We start from the raw sequence: 21966 nt of genomic DNA on the forward strand, positions 1-21966 counted from the left end.
GTTCATTCATGAAGGGATTCAATCTATATGTACAGTTTTCTTATTTTTTAAATACAGAACATAGAAGAACTTGACTCATGCTTTTTCCCCTTCCATGTTCAATAAACTCACATTTAGGGCAATTTTCATTTTTTAGTTCGATGAAAGTGAAAGTGAAGTCACTCAGTCGTGCCCGACTCTTTGCGACCCCGTGGACTGTAGCCTACCAGGCTCCTCTGTCCATGGGATTCTCCAGGCAAGAATACTGGAGTGGGTTGCCATTTCCTTCTCCAGGGGATCTTTCCGACCCAGGGATTGAACCCAGATCTCCCACATTGCAGGCAGACGCTTTAACCTCTGAGCCACCAGGGAAGCTCTATGAGCTTCTATTAGTTCTATGAGGAAGACTGCAAAGCAGAGTTCATGAACACTATGGTGTCTGTTAAGAAGGAGAAAGTGTAAGAAGTGCAAACATGGGAGGTTTGGCATATAGTTGGTACCTAATAAATGCTTGTTGAATGATGAAACATTTTTCCTACTCTTGAAGTTCAGTACTTTTTTCCATTCTTTTTTAAAATGCATGAATGCAATAACTAAGATGCTTCCAGATGCATTCAACCCTCTTCAATCATAAAACAGGGTAAGTTATATAATAGGGTAAGTTCCAGAAACTGGAGGTTGCACAAGCTTTTTTCCACTCACCTCTATTTTATTAACTCCAAATTTCCTTTCTCCCAAAATATCCTGAAAGTAATATTACTTAACTAGCCTATCTGTCCTCACACTACACAAAGAGCATTAAAATCAATACTATTCTTCATTATTCGTTATCATCAAGCAGGCAAGTGCCTTTGTAAATTTATTCTGCGGTTCTCTTCCTGGTGCTAAAACGGCCAGGGATTACAAAGTGAAAATTTCAGATCATCAGTTGTTTCCCTCTCCCCTACTTAATGACAAATGATGGAATGCATACTGGTTGGGCTAATCTTTTGACTAATCAATGGTTTGGCTGAACACAGTGGTCAACCCAGTTTTAAGGGTATGTGTACTAGTTTGGGATGCAGACATACACTGTGAATGATTTATTTGGGGATAAGATCTGTTCATTTGGTTCAGTGACTTATTTTGAGTACTATATATAAAAGTTTGGTCAATATTGCGTTTAAATCAATAATGTAGGATCTGGATAAAAATAAATTAGACTCCTGCAATTTCTATTGAATGGTACAAGTTTGAGATAAAACCTCAGTCTGAGAATGAACAGTTAGCCAGTCTTTCTGCTTCAGTTTCCCTATAAAAAATAGGGAAAAATTATTCCAAGGGTCCTCTTCCAGAGTGTTGTAGGGACTGAAATAAACAGTTATCCCTGTGTCTCTGACTCATGGTGCACTCTCACAGGAAATGAGTGATCTGCTGCTCTGGTAGATACTGTGTTTCTCTATACCTACAAGTTTTGGGTAAGTCAATCCCTCTCTTGGGACTTTTATCCCCACGTACATTTCATTGGCCAGATTCATGACACTGATGACTCCATTCAACCATCATTTCTCCTATGAAGCCAACACTATCTCTTACCAGGCAGAATTAGAAGCTCCCGTATTTTCTGCCTTTAAATCTCTGTACATGTGTCTGTAGAAATACTGCATAATGTGCTCTATATCTGCCTCAACAGGATGTGAGTATCTATAAGGCAGAAACTGAGTCTTTTTATTAATATCTCTAGCCCTTAGCAGGATGTCCAGCACATAACATGTGTTACATATTTTTTGAGGGACTGAATGCTTCTACAATATTTGGAGATATAAACTGTTACACATATAATAGTGGCAGGGCAGCTTTTCAATAGACAAAGGATAATATCAGAGCCAGAGGAACTGTTGACTTGAATGAAACATTTCATTAATAGCAAAATAATTTAATGAATGCTAAAGTTGCAGGCATCACCAAAAAGTAAACAACTGCAATTGGCTAATGAAATTTAACACACGACTAAAACAGAACTGAAAATGTGACAGTCTAATTTCATTGTAGGTGATGAACTAAGTAAAGGAGAAAGTACTGTAAACTAATGAACCCCCCATGCCTAGGTACATATGAGAGTATCCACATATAGGAAATCAACACTTCACTGGAAGGACTGATGCTGAAGCTCCAATAATCTGGCCACCTGATATGAAGAGCCAACTCATTGGAAAAGACCCTGCTGCTGGGAAAGATTGAAGGCAGGAGGAGAAGGAGATGAAAGAGTATGAGATGGTTGGATGGCATCACTGACTCAATGGACATGAGTTTGAGAAAACTCCAGGAGATAGTGAAGGACAGGGAAGTCTGGAGTGCTGCAATTCATGGGATCACAGTCAGACACAACTTAGCAACTGAAAGTCAACAACACAACATATACATTCTTACACACAAGGATATGATAACATTATATGTGCTCAGAAGTTGATGTGCTCAGCTCCAGACTGGTTTTTCAGAGTCTGTCATGCATGCAGCGGACCACCTTTCTGGCATATGCTCAGGGGTATTAGTAGCTGTTCATGGCAGGTATCAGAGGCCGTGGGGCTACCCAGTGTGGCGCTGTCAGTGCTGCCTCGTGAGTTTTCACCACTAAAGGACATGTCCTGGGGCCTTTAGTGCTTGCTGGTCTTGTGAGAGGTGTATAAAAAAGGCAGAGAACCGCCATGCTGTGGCACTGTGACTCAGACTTGAGTCTGAGTGAGCATGAAGAGCCCTCCTGGGAGGTGGCATAAGCCTGGGTTTTCAGCAGAGAACCTCTGAAGGGTAGAGAGGGGGAGCGTGCCCTTGTTGCACCGTCATGGCATTTGATATTGTAAGCACTAGAGCTAGGCACAACTGTTGAATCAGCTCTACATCCTGGCAGGTTTCCAATCATCCACTTGCAACAGAGAGAAATAAAAACAAGTTAAAGATATCACTATCTCCTATTTGAAAGCTTTCTAAATTTTAATTCTCCACGGTATACTATTTGAAAAAACAACAACAACATCTATTCAGTAGATGAAAATGTGAAACATTTTAATGTACAAGTTAACTTTTTCAAAAGACCCATTTGACCATAAGAATGTAAGTTCCCTTGTTAGAGCAGGAACTTGGTCTATCTTACCTAACATTGTATTCTCAGCCTCTAGCAGCACTATGTGGCTTCGAGAAAGTAAATACTAGTTGTAATTTGAATCCTACCGAGTCATTGTGACAGAGATACTCAACGATGTGGGACAAAACCAATGCCTAACCTTTTTTATTTTTTTGGCTGTGGAGCATGTGGGATCTTATTAATAGTTCCCTAACCAAGGATTGAACCTATGCCATCTGCATTGCAAGTGTGGAGTCTTAACCATGGGCCACCAGGGAAGTCTCTGTGCTTAACCTTCCTGTCTCAATATTTACCACCATTTCTTATACATCCTAATTGAAAGACCAATTGGATTTGTTTTCTAGATCTTATGCACCCAAAACATGAAATGAACAATTTGACATTAATAAACATATATTTTATGTGTATAATATAGGCAGTAACTAAGGAGAAAGGAAAGGAAAATGAAGTCGCTCAGTTATGTCTGACTCTTGGCGATCCCATGGACCGTAAGCTACCAGGCTTCTCTGTTCATGGGATTTTCCAGGCAAGAGTACTGGAGTGGGTTGCCATTTCCTTCTCCAGGGGATCTTCCTGACTCATGGATTGAACCCAGGTCTCCCACGTTGCAGGCAGACACTTTACCATCTGAGCCATCAGGAAAGCCAGAACTAAGGAGAAAGTCAACAAGGAATGTGGGGAGAATATGGAGCCAAATTTATGAGGATCAGTAGAGCAAAAGTATGGGAAAACTTTCCATGAGAATGTATAAATAGGAATGTGTATAGCCACATTCAAATACTACATCCTATTCCTGGCAAATAGAAGGGGAAACAATAGAAAGTAACAGACTTTATTTTGTTGGGCTCCAAAATCACTGCAGATGATGATTGTAGCCATGAAATTAAAAGACACTTGCTCCTTGGGAGAAAAGCTATGACAAACATAGACAGCATATTAAAAAGCAGAGATATAACTTTGCTGACAAAGGCCTGTCTAGTTAAAGCTATGGTTTCTTCAGTAGTCATGTATGGATGTGAGAGTTGGACCATAAAGAAGGCTGAGAGCCAAAGAACTGATGCTTTTGAACTGTGTGTTGAAGACTCTTGAGAGTCCCCTGGACTGCAAGGAGATCAAACCAGTCACTTCTAAAGGAAATCAGTCCTAAATATTCATTGGAAGGACTGATGCTGAAGCTGAAGCTCCAATACTTTGGCCACCTGATGAGAAGAACTGACTCATCTGAAAAGACCCTGCTACTGGGAAAGGTTGAAGGCAAGAGGAGAAGGGGGTGGCAGAAGATGCAATGGTTGGATGGCATCACTGACTTGATGGACATGAGTTTGAGTAAGCTTCTGGGAGATGGTGAAGGACAGGGAAGCCTGGCGTGCTGCAGTCCATGGGGTCGCAAAGAGTCAGACAAGACTTAGTGACTGAACCACAATAACAAATTCCTGACTCTAAAAGCCTAAGCGTGACACAGAGCATTTTGAGAAGCTTCAAAGGACAGCCCCCCAAAAGATTAAAGGGCTAGAAAAGGGGCCTATGATGAAAAGTTGAGCAAATAGGGATTATTTATCCTGGAGTAGACAAGGATGACAGGTGTCTTACTAACAGTCTTCATATATAGGAAGGATTATTCCCTAGAGATGCTGGCTACCTGTTTTTTGTTCTCCACTGAGAAGAAAAGGGGAAATGGGCTTAAAAAACAGCATGAAGAATTTAGGTGAGGTAAGGATTAGAACTTGCTTTATTTCAAATAAAACATTTTGCCTATTTTAAGAGAGTGAAATTTAGATGGTGTCTTACTTAGGGCTGGGCTGAGATCAAGAAATTGAGGGCTCTTGAGTTTAGGTAAGTACCTGTGAAAATTGTTTATAGAGTTTCCTTTCAATGAGTTTAACAAACACCCTGTTTTGCCACAATGATGTTGGTTTACTACAACAGCTGCTTCTTGACACAGACTTTGTTTTTAGTTGGACTTAGTCAACGGTGGCATTTTGGCTGCCACTTCTGTGCTCACTTGTGAATGGCACCAACCATGTAGATGAGGCTGCAGGGGAGGCTTGCAGAGGACGTGTTTGATGGAGGAGGAGATCAAAAAACCACCACAGAAAATGGCTTTAAAGCCATGTGTCATTTGCTTATGAAGTCGGGTTTGAAGAGAAGGAGAATGGTAGCCACCATTTCTATGAAAACATCACACTGGCCAACTGATGGCGATGGCTGGTCTCAGGAGAGCCCTGGGTAGTTTCATTAATAGGTCACTGGGAGCCAGCTGCAGTGCAAGTATGCAAAGCCACCGAGGAAAAGCCAGGCTCTGTGTAGAGAAGCAAGAGTTTCCAGACCATCATCCATGTGAAAGCAGCAAGCAATCAATACTAAATAACTTTTGAACTGCTCAACATGTTGCTTGTAATTATTTCAACTATCTTTGATAAAATCAGGAGGGGGAATATTCTGATTTCTTCCATGACTATTAAGTTACTGTCACTGGCTTGGGTGAATGAAAGTAAATACACATTTATGCATTTGATGTTTAGAAAAATTTCTTGAGGAAAATGCAAGTTTTGACATCTTTGATTCATCAGAGAGAGTTTTACCATGGTGAAGTGATTTTAAGTGATCAACCCCAATTTTTTTTTCCTCCTATTCAAGCAAAAACCTCAGATCAGTTCACAAGTGAGATTTTTTTTTTTTTTAAATTCTGAGCACAATTAAAGGTGAGTTAAGGCTCTGGTGGAAATCTAAAGAGCATCAGCAAAATCTGAGCACTGCTCAGCTTTTGAATTGCTTTTCTACTTTTTAGTTCTTTTAAATGGTTTTCTATGGCAGGAACATTTTTCTTAATTAGTCACAGCTAATTAGTGTTCTGGCATAGACAAGTAATCAGAAATGTCAGAGCTGCAAGGCTACATCTCCCTAATCCTTTGATAATAATTTAGCCTCCTGGGAGGGCCCCAAGCTGCGGTAAGTAGTGACTGACAATAAGGCAAAATTAGGTGGGCAGCAGACCATTAGGATAGAAAAATAAAAAGCACTACCCGATCCTGCTGAGCACCATCAGGCAACTAACTGCACTGCCAGATGAGGTGCCTGTTTAAGCCTGTGTTGTTAATTAGCCTGATTCTACCAGACCTGCCACATATGTCCAGGTGCCTCATGCAAAGATGTGTATTTCTGGGCATGTGCCAAATGACAATTGTGTCTCGTGATCACATTTCAAGAATCTAAGGGAGAAGTCCACATACTTCTTGAAGATTCTTTTGAATTATCAAAGAAATAAGATCAACCAGCTACAATACATTTTTTTTCTGGTGGAGTTTCTTTTAGGCAATTAGGCGTGCTTAGCTCAGGTTTCTTAGGTCTTCATTCACCAACAGCTTAGATTCAAATGAGGGCCTTTGGTCATGAGGAGCCGCGTCTGGACTTGCCAAAGTTATTCTGGCGCACACTGTACATCTAAAGTAGATTCTTTCATAAGTTCTTATACTTACAAATGATAACTCAATATTAAAATAAAGATGATTAACTAAAATGAATGAGACAGCTGTAATTTGAGAGCAGAGGTTTTGAAGAGAAATAAACTTGGCGGGGGGGAAGCAGGTAAGGAGCAAGGTTTGTATGCCATTTACTAAAGCAGACGTGACCATATACAGAACAAGTGTTGACTACAACTGTTTTAAAAGAGGTCAAACAACTTCTATGTGAGTACAAATACTGTGGATAAAATAAAGTGGGAACAAATACATATAATTACATTAAAAAACACCCCCTGGAAAACAGTATATTAAAGCTGCTAAATAAGAAATTGTTAAAATGTAGGAGAGGCGACATGCCAGTCCTATGAACATGGATAAGAAACAGTCAAGCTTCTGATCTACTTTTAGTGCACAAGGTGACCCCAGGGTACATGACATAACAGTGGGTAGAAATAAATGATCTTAGTCTCAAGTACATCACTGAGCTTACATCCATCTTTTCTAGTGATGGAAAAGCAAAATAATGGTTAGGACATGAGAGTGATAGCAATATTTGATTTTGATTGTTGATAGGAAAATCATGGATGGGTCCAAGTTAATGTTTTATATTTGACTTCTTTTTACATAGAGACAACATTGAAGAGAAAATACTCTGTAATCAGAATCTATACTGATTTAGTGGTTCCCAGCCTTTTTGGCACCAGGGACTGGTTTCGTGGAAGACAATTTTTCTATGGACTAGGGAGAGGGGTACAGTTTTGGAATGATTCAAGAAGATTACATTTATTGTACCCTGTATTTCCATTATTATCACATCAGCTCCACCTCAGATCAGCAGGCACTAGATCCCTGAGGTTGGGGACCCTTGGATATAACAACTTGTTTGTCAATTGAAAGTGAAATAACATTGAAAAGAGGAAAACTGTTATTTTAAAATCGACAGTCATATATGAGCGAATGTATCTATCATATTATGGAATTATAAGAAATGCAAGAAGGCAAAGAAGCCCTCTGGGTCTTACTGGGTTCCAGCTTTTGTTTATAATGAGGCTGATTACACATACAAAGAAATTCATCCAAGGAATATGACTGAAAAAGTAGATGGTCAGTTCTAATATATTCTACTGTCTATTAATAGCAGCCATTCTTACTCTTGTTTTGTGGATTTCAAGTATTTCTGGCAAACCAATGAAACAAATTTAATTTTTAAATAAGAATAGTAGCATCAATCTTACTGAGGATGAATAAATTCTTGAATCAAAAAGATTGGGCACGGGTGTGAAACACAGAACTCTAAAACTCTGAGTCCAGAGTTTTTTTATTTGGGAGTCCAGAGATAAACAAGAGGTAGAAGTGCAAAATTAGTTTTATTTTGAAAAGCATATTCACTTGCAAGAGTTTCATTTTTTCCCCTTCTTACCATATCTTAAAACGGCCATGAAACTCACTGACATTTTTGAAGTCAGTTTTACTTAAAATGCTTAGAGTTTCTTTACCAAAAAGAATCCTTTTCAAGGAAAGTCCTGAAAATTAATCCTTTACAAAGCACTATGTGGATGAATATCACTGATTAACTATCATTTAAAGGATTACTTTTAACTTTAGAAGACACCACAACACAATTAAAAAAAAATCTCGTTGAGATGAAACTCAACAATTAAATATTTAATCAGTTTATAACACAAGAGAATGCTTAATCTGCATGATTTACCAATTAAAGACTGCACCCTGATGTGTCTTCAGCAACATGAGCGCTAAAACAAAATTGTCTCAGAGGGTCTCAGGATGGGCAATGCTTTGTAAAGGCACAAACGTTTAGAGAGTTAGGTGGGTTCAGTGTCTCTCCCAGACAACGGGATGCACTTCTGTTGACCTCTACTAGCCTCAGCATTTGGGATATTCTTGGACATTATAAGTGAACACAGAGGGTGCTCTTGTGACAGTTACTGTGAGCGTCAGTTTTGATTTCTGAAACATCATGACTTTTCAACCCAGAGACTCAAAGCTCTCTGGGAAAGTGTCCAGCCTCTCTGCTGACCCATGGGTACCTGGGGCAAGCTCTGTGTTTCCTGAAACCTGACAGCGTGAGAAGAAACCTCATCGGAGGCATTAAGAATGGTACTTGTGCTGCATGCTCAGTTGTATCTGACTCTCTGCAACCCTATGGACTATAGCCTGCCAGGCTCCTCCATCCATGGGATTTTAAAGGCAAGAATTCTGGAGTGGGTTGCCATTCCCTTTTCCAAAAAAAGAAAAGCATTGCCATGGTTTTACATTGGGATCAGACAAGTTGTAAATGGCTTTGATTTGCTAGCATTTTTTAAACAGCTACTGACAATGATGTTTTATAAGTTGGGATAAGAGAGATTACCTCTAAAGCAGAACTTCTTCTGGTAAATCCATATTCTCTTCTGCTAGAGAACTTCCTTTAAATTTCACTGACTCAGATAAGACACAGTTTTTTAATGTGTCTTAAGGTAAATTTCACATGTGAGATTTTTTTTTCCCATTGGCTAAATTCAAAATACAATGATAATCACTAAGTTTAATTATTTTCTTTTTCAAAAGTATAGTCAAAGCTATGGTTTTTTTCCAGTAGTCATGTATGGATGTCATTGGAAAAGATCCTGATTCGGGGAAAGATTGAAGGCATAAGAAGAAAGGGGTGGCAGAGGATAAGATGGTTAGACAGCATCTTGACTCATTGGACATAAATCTGAGCAAATTCCAGGAGATAGCAAAGGACAGGGAAGCCTGGCATGCTGCAGTACACGGGGTCACAGAGTTGGACATGACTTAGTGACCAACAAACAAAATAGTTGCTATGTAATATTATATTAAGGCTTCCCAGGTGGCACTAGTCACAAAGAACTCTCCTGCCAATGGAGGAGACATAAGAGATGTGGGTTCAGTGCTTGGGTTGGGAAGATCCCTTGGAGGAGAACATGGCAATCCACTCCAGTATCCTTGCCTAGAGAATCCCATTGACAGAGTAGCCTGGCAGGCTATACACCACAGGGTCGCAGAGAGTCAGACAGGACTGAAGCAACTTAACACACACAATATTGTATATTACAGGTGTACATGTAGTAACTTACAATTTTTAAAGGTTATACTACATTCAGGGAAGCCCGGCTGCTGCTGTCTATGGGGTCACCAAGAGTCAGACATAACTTAACGACTGAACAACAACAGTTGCTATAAAATACTGGCTTTATTTCCCATGTTGTACAATATAAGCTACAAGAATATATTGTGCAATTCCGGGAATATTATATTCACATATAGATTTCAGTATGTGTATCACTTGACAAGCAAAGACAGCCTCCGTTTAAGATATTCTGGTCATTCTGAAAGACTTAACATGAATACAGAATATACGGGTTCCAACTATTTTTCTACCTGTAGGACTCCGAACCATGGTGGTAGCTGTATAGAATATCAAATGGCATTCCTTATGTAGAATCTCTTTTCTACTCATCTACTGTAACTGCTATTGCTTCTTGCTTTCACCTGGCCATCACAAAAACACCTTAGAACTGTCTGCTACTCCGGGGTGCAAGACTTGGCATGCAAACAACCCAGTAACTTTTGTTGCCACTGCTGAAATTAAAACTATTTAAAATCTGGAGGGGATTTCAGAAACCATCTGGAGTTCTAGATCAACTTCTTTGGTTTACATGTGCTATCTATACTGAGTTTCAGCCAGGTGACAGAACTTCTTGAAGTGCACTTATCCAGTCAATGGCAGAACTATGGCTAGAACTCAGGTTTCTAGATTCCTGGTCCAGTCCTCTTCCTCCAAACACTGTTTTATCATTTCAAATTCTGTAAATCTGAAGCTGTTGTTCAGTCACTCAGTCATGTCTGACTCTTTGCGCCCCATGGACTGTAGCACTCCAGGCTTCCCTGTCCTTCACCATCTCCTAGAGCTTGTTCAAACTCATGTCCACTGAGTTGGAAGTATGGTAGGCATAAGATGGACTTTGAAACTAGAGTGACACAATTTCAAAGTCTGATTTAGTATATAACAAGTCTTTTATCATCTCTGGATGAGACATTTCTTAACCTGAAAATAAGGCTAAAATGGGGGTGACAGCATCTATCCACATGGCTTCCCAGGTGGCACCAGTGGTTAAAGAACTCACTTGCAATGCAGGGGACAAAGGAGACACAGGTTCAATCCCTGGGTTGGGAAGATCCCATGGAGAAGGAAATGGCAACCCACTCCAGTATTCTTGTCAGAAGAATTCCATGGACAGAGGAGCCTGGTGGGCTACAGTCCATAGGGTCACAAAGAGTAGAACATGACTGAAGTGACTTGGCATGCATGCAAGCATCTACCTAGGTTAGAGATGATACAGGTCAAGAACCTAGCACCTTTCCTGGTACATGGAGGTGCCCTAGGAATAGCAGTGATGACAGGTAAGGCCACAGGTATAATTTTGACACTTTGAAAAAATCAGGAATGTATTGGGTTGGCCAAAAAGTTTGTTCAGTTTTAAGTAACAATAAAAGTCATATTTTTTCATTTTCACGATGAATTTTACTGAACAATGTATTCACTAACTGAACAACATTTTGGCCAATCTAATATCTTAGTCAAACCCAGTACCTTCTGTTAAATATGGTATCTGCCATCATTTACTGAACATTTTTCTGAAGTTATTTCTGTTTAAAACAGAAAGTGTTTTATAAGTTTAACTTATGGAGCAAAGCAGAATGTCTTGATATCTGTTCTGATATTAATCATGATCTTCAAATGATACTTTAGTTTTAATATTTCAAGATTTGACCTAAAAGTCTAAGATTATCCTATTTACAGCCTTTTAGATAATATATATTTTAGTCACCTCCCTCTTTCACACATTGAAGAAACCAAAAAACTTCCATAGAAGCTAAAACAATAATCACAGCAATGTAGGATGCTCAGAAAGAAGGGTGATGGCGTATGGCTGTGTGGGCTGCTCATGGACAATGATGGAGGTACAGTTCTCCTTCATGGTACAGCCCCAAAACAATGGACACAAATCTAGGGCAGTGCCCGTCTTTTTGGACTTTAGTCAGTGGTACAACTATTTAAACAGAACCCTAAGGTATTTAGTCAGAAACATTAGGAACTATTATCGGGCTTCCCAGGTGGCGCCAGTGGTAAAGAACCTGTCAGCCAATGCAGGAGACAGAAGAGGTTTGAGCCCCTGGTCAGGAATATTCCCCCAGAGAAGGGAATGGCCACCCACTCCAGTATTCTTGCCTGGGAAATCCCATGGACAGAGGAGCCTGGAGGGCTACAGTCCATAGGGTTGCAAAGAGTCAGACACGACTGAGCACATATCTCCCTTCAAATTAGGAACTATTAAGATGCTTCATTAATCAAAAAGATTTTAAGACCAGGAACACCACAAGTAATTTATTATTACTCTTAGGACAAGTTTCACAGAATTTTCAGCAGTCTTTTCCATGCATGGGGCATCACGCAGAAAAAGATTCTTTAGTAAAACACCTGATTTCTTTTTTAAAGCGTTGGTATTGGAGGCAGGGTCAGTGCTTTGTAGAATAATTGATTTATATAGAAATATTAGTATATATTCTGAAATGAAGCAAATTTCTTTTGGATAAAAAGCATATCCTTTATAAGGAATGAAGCTCTCTTACTGTAGCCCCTGTACTCTTATCTGGGTTGGTTAAAACCACTATATAATGACTCACTGCTGTGTGCGTGCGTGTGTGTACACATTTTCCTTTGCATCTGAAGGTGGGAGGCTCCATTCCCTTACTTACTCAGGAAACACTTTAATTGGAATAGCAAAAGTTTGTCACTGATGCCTGAATAAAATTGTTCCTTTCAATCTTTTATCTGTAATAGACTCAGGTTGCTAACAGTATTTATAGGGTCATTATTTTCAACTGCTTCTTGACACCTAACAATATTATTTTAAGCTACAGCCAAGTGGATTTCCAATAATTATATAATGTCTCTTGGTAATGATTTGTTGCTTAAGATACACATTCTACTTTACCTTTCAACACATACTTGATAACCTCTCATTTACTAACTGTAATTGAGGCAAATTCAGTCTTGGCTAATTAGGGGCTCTTAGTACCCCCTCATCTATGTTATTCTTGATGACATATCAATAGAATTAGAGTCTACTTTTTTGTTTTTAATTACAGTAATACAAGTGTGCAACTTAAAATTATTAGAATGTTTAAGGACACTGTAACTATTTTACAAATAACAAGTCCAATGTCCTACTGGGGATATTCAAAATGACAAAACCTTCACAACCAAAACAGAATGGTTTTTGGTTATGGGTTCCTTTTAGAAGCAAACCCAAGCCATGTCTGATGCTTAGGCATTGGCAGGAAAGCGCAATATACACCTACAGCCACGACAATAGAATAAGCACATCATTTTAATGTTGGCCTCTTGGCATCTACTTTAGTTAGCTCCCTTTGTTAACTGCTGCCATACAAAAGTCTCAAAAGAAGTTTGGTGAATGGACGGGAGTTGAAGTGGGAAATATTTTCACGAAGAAAGAAATTCTACCTCTGTTACAAACTGAGGATGAGTTCTGTAGTAAAAAGGTCACCAAGACAAAAAATTGAAGATGTTAAGAACTGTGTAACACACAGAGACACACACACAGACACGCGTAGTGGGCTATTTGTAGAATGACTGTACCATTTTTTCAACACAGAAAATGTGCTTCCACTATACCAAGAAGAAACACAATGGGAATAACACAAACTCTTCTTTTCTGTTCAACAGTTTTGAAAATTACCACATAAGCAAAAAAAAAGTAAAAGAGAACTTGGAAGTGAAACATATGCTCGTAAATTCAGAGCAATACCAAATGGAAGCAGAAGTTGCTAATACGGTTTCAGTATTTTGTAAAAGAGCCAGCTGGATGGATGATAATTTTTCTACCCCTGCAGGGCATCAAAGCTTTTCGGAAATCATTCTCTTCACACATATTAACACTTAGCTTATTAAAACAGATGATACTTTTATTGTAAAACAGCCCGGGTAGAGGCTAGAAACATAAAATACGAAAGAGAAGGCTCATTGTGACCACCCAACCTGACAAACAGCAAATACTGACATAAGGACCATGGTGGAGAGGATGGCGTGGCAAGACCTCCTGTAACTGCCACAGCTGAAGTGTCACCACGAAGCCCGTGAATTGCTGTTGTGAAAACATTTGCAGTAACTTGCATAATTAAATGAAACTGCCAGAAAAGCATTTCTAAAATGCAGAGAAGATGTACATAAATAAATACAGTTCAGAGCAAATATTACACGTCAGAATCAGCAATGGAATGGATTATGCAAAGTTATGTCATCAGCAAAGTACCATTTCCTTTGAACTGACTGCTGCCTAATTACAAAAAAGTGACAACATTGTTATTGAAATGGACTGCTCTCTTAGTCTCTTTTACAGATACTCAGTGGATGAAACTTGTGGATCAAGGCAGCTAAAACTACAACCTCCCCTTCCTAGGAGCTGCCATGCCTCTGTGAAGACCTCCAAGAGACCGGAGCAGCATTCTATCTGTTAGCAAACCTTAGTGCTGGAAAACAAGATGAAAAGGCACACTAACAGTGCATGGCAGATATCTGGCTTTACTGAGATTTCTTTGTTTGCATGAAGAATATCATATTGACTTAAGAAAAACTTTTATAGTAGGGGCTGAATACATTACCGTATGATTCTGTTTACAGATGGCAGCAAAGGCAATTGATGTAAGCTGTACACAATGGTAAACTGGATATCATCTTGCTTGCTAAAATGAACCTTCAAATGATTTTGAGATTCTCATTCTAATAGAGACAATTTCAAGTATAGGAAAAAAAATCTATTAAAACTTCTGTCAGCAGTCTAAGAAACAAAACAATAAACTATTAGCTGTGTAGAAGAAAAAAAAAAGGAAAGAAAAAGTGATTTGTAGACACAGCCTCAAAATGCAACTTTTCCCTTCGCAGTACATCTACAATGCCAGCTGGCTCTGGAAGAGTAGCTACTTACATCGAACAACTTTTCTATGTACATTTCCTCGTTGACCTTTTCTCGAAGAATGTCTTGATTTTGCCGAACAAACATAATATAGGTATCTGCCAGATCCATTCCTGGTTTCTGTTGTGAGGAAAAAGCACGAGGAATAGAACAATATTAGGTTTTGATTGTGAAAATTTATTTAATCACCACCCTAGAAAAGCATTCATTATATCATTTCAAAAGTTACACTAGAAAAATATGCTTAAGATCAACAATTGTCGTCGTTCAGTTGCCTGGTCGTGTCCGACTCTTTGTGACCCTATGGACTGCAGTACTCCAGGCCTCTCTGTCCCTCACCGTCTCCTGAAGCTTGCCCAAGTTCATGCACATTGCATCAGTAATTAAAAAAAAAAAAAGATCAACAATGGACACCTTCAAACTCCATAATTAAAGTAAATAAAAGTTTATTATTGAGGTCTATAACTTGAGGTCATAGTTATTGTTCATCATTTAAATGATTAGAAATATGTGGTTGTAAGATAGTAGATACCTTTTTTAAAAAATGGCTACCTTGCAAAGCCAATATGCTGAGTATAAATAGATAAATTTTTCCAAAAACTCCCATAATCAATAATCATTTCTTAAGTGCAACTACAACTTCTTTTTCACCATTTCTGGCTTGTTTATCCATATATATATTTTAAAAATGTTAGCTTTCCTTGGGTTGCCTTCCTCAACTACTATGGGTGTTCAAGGAATAGAAAATAAGTTTTCTTATTAGGAAGATATTGAACAAAAAACATTTAATGCATTACAAAATGAAATGCAAATCAAAATTTTGTGGGTTATCCATGGCTTCTGCTCATCCATGTTTATCAATACTACCTCAAGGACTTATTTTAGAAATGTGATAAGACTATGGATGAACTAGTCTCCCATGAAGAGCCAAAGGTGTGGACTAGCTAACTTTCCAAAGTTATCCAACATTTCACATCTTCTAATGTTAGATGAGACAGGGCAGTTAATAAAAGTCCTCCTTGCTATGGAATCTACAAAATCTGCACAAGGAGGGGCAGAACTCTGAATGGTTCCTAAGGAGTATTCCTTCTAAACTTATCTTTAGTTCTTTACAGAGTTTCACATAGCTTGACTAGATGATTTGTATACTCTATACCTGGAGTTGATTCATAGTCTGTACTGAGTTATTCATTTAATTAGAATAGGGCAATAATATGATGAAATGGTAAAACTGATGCCCAAATAAGTCAGTCAGTTGTGTATCATTTCATATCTGTAGGATGCACTTATATAAGCCATCAATGGACTCTTCACAAAAGTAAATAACATAAGGAAATCAGATGAAAGAGGATGTGAATCATTTAACTATTCAGGAAGATCCCCTGGAGAAGGAAATGGCAAACCACTCCAGTACCCTTGTCTGGAAAATCCCATGGATAGAGGAACCTGGTGGGCTGCAGTTCATGGGGTTTCAAAGAGCTGGGCATGACTGAGTTACTAACACACTGCAGGAAAGACAAGATATACCTCTGAGTGATGTTAGGACAGTGGTCATGCCTTTTCCTTAAATGAAAGACAGAAAGTTCTTATCACTTCTTTTTTTTTGGGGGGAGGGATAATAGTTTATATACAATGATAAAACTGCCCATCTCTTAACGAGTGCACAGTGCAGACATTGGCATATCTCACTGATAAAAATTAATTTGACTTTTTGCTAATGAAGTTATTTCTGGGCAATGAAAATCCCAGGAAGTACTTACTGTTCTTATACTTAGCCTAAAGGGAAATTTATATCACATACACTGAAGGATACTTTCAAACATAACTTTGATATAACAAAATTCACGACTAGTTATAACCAGAAACAACTATTTATATAAACATCTTTATTAATCTTTCCTTCAAGAGCATTCCTACACAATGCAGAAAATATATTCCAAACTTCCCAAACTCATTTTGCTGTTTTTCTACATAATTCTCACCAGCAGTGTTTGAAAGTTTAAATAATTGCAAGGGTACTCAAGAGAAACCTAGGCGATTTTCTTCTTTGGGGGCAAGTGGTATTATACTGAGATTTCCAGTGAAAAGGCAGGGTAATTTGTACAGGATTATTAGCTACTATTAACAACTGAAGCCTGTAAGATAAGGATCTCTCTCCGTGTCTCTCAAACTTTGTCAAAACACTAAAAATTAGTACATTCAGAAAACATACTGCTGCAGAATGAAAATGACAGAATAATTTTCTATGTATGATAACAAGTCAGTTCTACCTGTGAGTTTCAGTCAAGTGTGTGGAAAGGAAACGCTATGATATGTATAATTCCAAGGCAGCAGGGTTTTGCCCAGCTGGACTGAGAGTTAAAGAATAAACACAGGAGAGGCTTGCCTCCTCCACCATTTCTCCTCACCCCACCCCATTTTTATTTCTGCCTTTCAAAAGAGGAGTATGCTTATAAGTTTACACTAGTTAAACACTGGACCCATCAGACTCACTGGAAACTGAGTTACAGACAGATGAAATGGAGAATGATGCCTTTATACACCTGCCACAGACTCGGAAGGTAATTTTCTGTTTTCTTGATCACTTTTAAGATAACATTAGACATCATGAAACATTGTCCAGGAAAAACGTATCTTTTGCCACCTGAAACTAACAGACACTTTACAATTTAAGCCTAAAAGAAAACTCTGTGCTGTTCCCTTTGGCAGACCGAAGGGCTGTTAATACTGAAATGTGTAAGCTGAGACAGTTCTACAACTAAGAAAATTAGAATCCCTGGTTGGGGGTGTGAAGTAAGGCTCATTTAAGTTTATTTCAACAAATTAAGTGTCGTCTTTTTCTTCTTGAAATTACATTTTCTCCCCTTTGGCAAATTAAGCTCTGCTTGCCTAGTAAACACAACCTACAATTTTTGCATTCCTCATTAGCATTATTTCTTCCTTTATCTTTGAGCTGTTTACCTATTCTTGAAACTGTGACATACGGGAATTTCACACCTAGTGAATATATTTTCATGTAGCTTGTGGCATGAGACTATAATCATTAAAAGAATATACACAAGTAAGAATAACTGCAACAGCTGGTGACATTTACCAATTAGAATTATAGTTCTTTAAAACACTTTATCGTTCCTTTGGTGTATGAAGGGTAATTATCTCTGATAAATTGCTGAAAAAGATATAATTTTCCTTTTAAACAGTTTCTACTTACAGTACAAATGTGTTTGGATAGAAGACATTATTGCTGGCTCAGTGCTCCTTCGTGCTAAGACTCTTGCTTTATGGCAGTGAAATTTACATACTTTGGAAGTCACTGTGTCTCATTCCATTAATAACATTATCTTATTAGGAAATAAAGTTTAGTTAGGAAACAAAAACTGAACACACTTGGTTCAGTTTTCATTTTCTGGTGCGTAAATGAAAGGCATGCATGTGATGGCATCAGCCAGACAGAACACTGTTACGCATTTTGGTGCAAGTGGGTGTCCTCAATCTTATCAAAGGAACAGCCAGTTCAACTTCAACAACTGCACATTTGGATGAATTTTTATCAAGAATATTACGTTCTAGAGAGGAACACTTAGAAATGTTTTCTATATCGGTAATTATCAGTTCAGTCGCTCAGTCGTGTCTGACTCTTTGCGACCCCATCGACTGCAGCACACCAGGCTTCCCTGTCCATCACCAACTCCCGGAGCTTGCTCAAACTCTTGTCCGTCGAGTCAGTGATGCCATCCAACCATCTCATCCTCTGTCATCCCCTTCTCCTCCTGCTTTCAATCTTTACAAGCAGCAGGGTCTTTTCCAATGAGTCAGTTCTTTGCATCAGGTGGCCAATGTATTGGAGTTTCATCTTCAGCATCAGTCCTTCCAATGAATATTCAGGACTGATTTCTGATTTCCTTTAGGATGCACTGGTTTGATCTTGCAGTCTAAGGGACTCTCAAGAGTCTTCAACATGGCAGTTCAAGAGCATCAACTCTTTGGTGCTTAGCTTTCTTTAGAGTTCAACTCTCACATCCATACATGACTACTGGAAAAATCATAGCTTAGACTAGATGGACCTTTGTTGGCAAAGTAATTTGTAATTATAGTTTTCTTAACAAAGGAGAAAATAACGATTAAAGACCATATAGTAAGCACATGCGTGTTAAGTTGCTTCAGTTGGTTCCAACTCTTTGTGACCCTATGGACTATAGCCCACCAGGCTCTTCTGTCCATGGGATTCTTCAGGCAAGAATACTGGGTGGGTTGCCATGCCCTCCTCCAGGGGATCTTCCCGACTCAGGGATTTAACCCGTGTCTCTTATGTCTCTTGCATTTGCAGGAGGGTTCTTTACCACCAGTGCATCTGGGAAGCCCTGTAGCAAGCACATTATGTATAAAATACTGGGTCTCCTGCATTGCAGGCAGATTCTTTACCATCTGAGGCACCAGGAAAGCCCTAAATACCCCTAAAAGAGAGTCAATGTTGTTTTCCATTCTCCACTTAAACCTTTGAGATCCTCAGTTCCCTAAGCACTAACTTCTCCGTCTTGCTTTTTAGGGTAGTAATCTCTAAATCAAAATAAGACTTCCTGGATTACTTTTAAGTTGATTCAGAAAAGAACAGAATGTGGCTAATGAAATGACAGTAAAAGGTAAAACATCTAAAAAATTCCCCCAGGGGCATAAAGAAATCAATACACATGGAAGAGAGTAGAGTATGGAAAGGTGAGTTCCTCTGACTTGGGCCGCATAAGAAACAGAATACACCAGCAAGTGAATGTGTTTAAGTAAGGGTGCAGACTCCAGCAAATTTTCTTCCAGTGTTAATCACTAGTTAACTTAGTGAGATGAACACGCCGTTCAAAAAAAGGAAAGAAAAAAATTCCTCGTTAATTATATGCTACAAATGCTCTTACTTCCTGCCGCTGCACCTAATTCCACAGGTGCAAGTCTCCACTTTCCTCATTCACGGGTAGGTGGGTGCAGGGCTGCAGACATTTTTCACAGCTACAGATTTAGATACAGAAGAAGCCGCTTAACCTTCCACGGAAGGTTAACAATACACTATGCAAACACTGTCATGGTGTCTATTTAACAAGGAGACAAATTTTTAAATATACTATTCTCGTCTCAAAGATTAATAGAAGCTACAGTCTAATTGACTTAATTTGAAAGTGCACATCTCATAACCTAGAAAAGCCTGCCTTGAAGAAACAATCAAGAGTGGAACTCTGATATCTTGATTTATGATAATCTGCGTGCTTCATAAATGAAATACCTGCACCTGGTCATTATTTTAATTTGCAAGAAAAATGGATCTTCTGAGATTTAAAACAATAGCATGTCTCTTCAATTTGAAGTTGTGGTAGGAAACATTTACATTTCTATTCTGGCATTTCAGATTCAGGAAAAGTCTATGACTGATCATCGAAGAACACAGGACCTAATTGTACAAACACACAACAACTTATCCAAGGTACTTTTAACTACAACATATTTTTTCTTTTATTGTTTAATATGTTCCTTATTAGTTTGGAATTTATGAAGCAATTTCTATGTTTTATATTTGAATGAAAATGCTCTTAAAATTAAGCTTCTCAAAAGCATTTGGAGTAGTTTAAGAAGTTCAGTTCAGTTCAGTTCAGTCACTCAGTCGTGTCTGACTCTTTGTGACCTGGTGAATTGCACATTACATACACTCAAATACTTAAAATAAAAAAAAAGTTTTGAGTATAGCTGTGATGATTATATGTAAAACATATATACACTTTTTTTAACCAAATTTTCTAAAAACTAGAATAATTATATTGTATTCATTAATATAGAAAATCAAAAGGAAAGAAACCAAACTAAGGTCTTCAAATTAGATTTATTCCAACTTAAATATAAGCCCAGGATAAGGACTAATTCATAAAAAGGGGCAGAAGAAACGTAAATAATGGAAAAGTCATAAGGATATACAATTTTCGAGATTTTCTAATAACAGTTTATCTAGTTTTTTAAAACAAATTATTTCCAGCAGCAGCCACAGACACCTTTCCCTTTGTTAAATGTAGAGCTATTCAAAATTCTATTAATTCACAGTATAATACATTTTGAACCCAAATTAGGAAGTAGAAAATTCTGAATTAGATAATGGCATGTACATCCATTTGAAAACATCTCTCGGACTTGGAGCATGTAACATGTATGTTTTAAGTATGTAATTTCATTCAGTCCCACATTCTAATGGAGAGGGTTCCATTACTCCAGGATCTTGCTCTGGGGTCTTCTGTTTGCTCCCTGTAAGCACAGCCAGTAAAAAAGCAGATTCCTATCACAATGCTGTGAGAACATCTTACATCAGAATCTGCTATAATTAACACTCCTATAGTTCATGCAGTCATATTGTTCAAATTCTTAAAATTCACCTGAAAGCTTCACACTATTCCTTCTAAATAGTGACGTATTTTATGTGTTCATTGATCTAAGTGCTAGCACGATTAAACATTTTTGTTGTATCGTGGCAGAAAACCTTCCAAAGAGAAGGTTATTTTAAATATTAAAAGGAATATTGAATAGTAATTTAAAATAATAGCCCAAAGTACTCAAGGAAAAGAGGCAGGTTGATTTTCAACTGAGACTTATGGGCTTAATTTTCATCTTACTATGACTTTCCCACTTGAGGTCACGAGCATATAGTATCTCTCTTGCTATTTCTGATTGATAAGATCACTAACGTCTCAAGAGTTTTGACGATTGGCTGCTGATACAGAGAGGAAAGTGCTAACATGTATGTCACACATTAGCTTTATACTATTATTTTCATTATTATATATGCTCAATATTATTTCATTATTATGAGTAATACTTAGGGTGATTATGAAGATATTAAATCTCTCATTTATAACACTGTTGTAACCTTTCCCCTGTGTATCTACAGTTGCTATGATGTCAACTACAGAAACTACACTGAGGACTTGAAGAAGTAAAATTTAAATGCTGTGGGTATTATTTCATTTCGCCTTTAAAATTCAGATTGCCTGGGGTTGTGTTATTTGGCCCTAATTTGGAACCTTTCGTATTTTGGCCTAAAGGACGCATGAGGATGCTAGAATGTTAGGGTCCAGAGGCAGTTCATGGATTTACCTTCTGTAAGAAGAACGAGACAGACAAGAAAACCAAAGAAATAAAGATGAAAGCAGCAAAGCACTCTCCTAGGAAGCACAGAAGGCACCCTCCCCTGCTCCTCTAATGGCGAGACTCTCAGCCTGGTCCTGGTGCGATCTGCCTCTGCAGGTGAACACGTCCCAGTGGGCTCGCGCACCATTCCCCACGTTCTGCCTGCTCTCACTCTGACGTAAAGCACTGAGTGTTCCAGCGGCCTCATCTAAGGAACAAACAATGTCTGAACAAAGGAAGG

The 21966-nt window shown here is 38.4% G+C and overlaps 1 protein-coding gene across 11 annotated transcripts in view; it reads right to left on the reverse strand.

Moving 5' to 3' along the window:
• The window catches only part of CADPS2 (calcium dependent secretion activator 2), a 591026-nt gene that overhangs the window by 13124 nt on the left and 555936 nt on the right, over positions 1-21966 (reverse strand). For all 11 annotated transcript variants that reach the window (XM_061414557.1, XM_061414550.1, XM_061414559.1 and 8 more), the window contains one exon: positions 14589-14696. In XM_061414557.1, the coding sequence (XP_061270541.1) occupies positions 14589-14696 (108 nt within the window). The remainder of the gene's footprint in view (positions 1-14588; positions 14697-21966) is intronic.

This window comes from Bos javanicus, chromosome 4 (assembly GCF_032452875.1).
Source record: "Bos javanicus breed banteng chromosome 4, ARS-OSU_banteng_1.0, whole genome shotgun sequence".
Classification (NCBI taxonomy): Eukaryota; Metazoa; Chordata; class Mammalia; order Artiodactyla; family Bovidae; genus Bos; species Bos javanicus.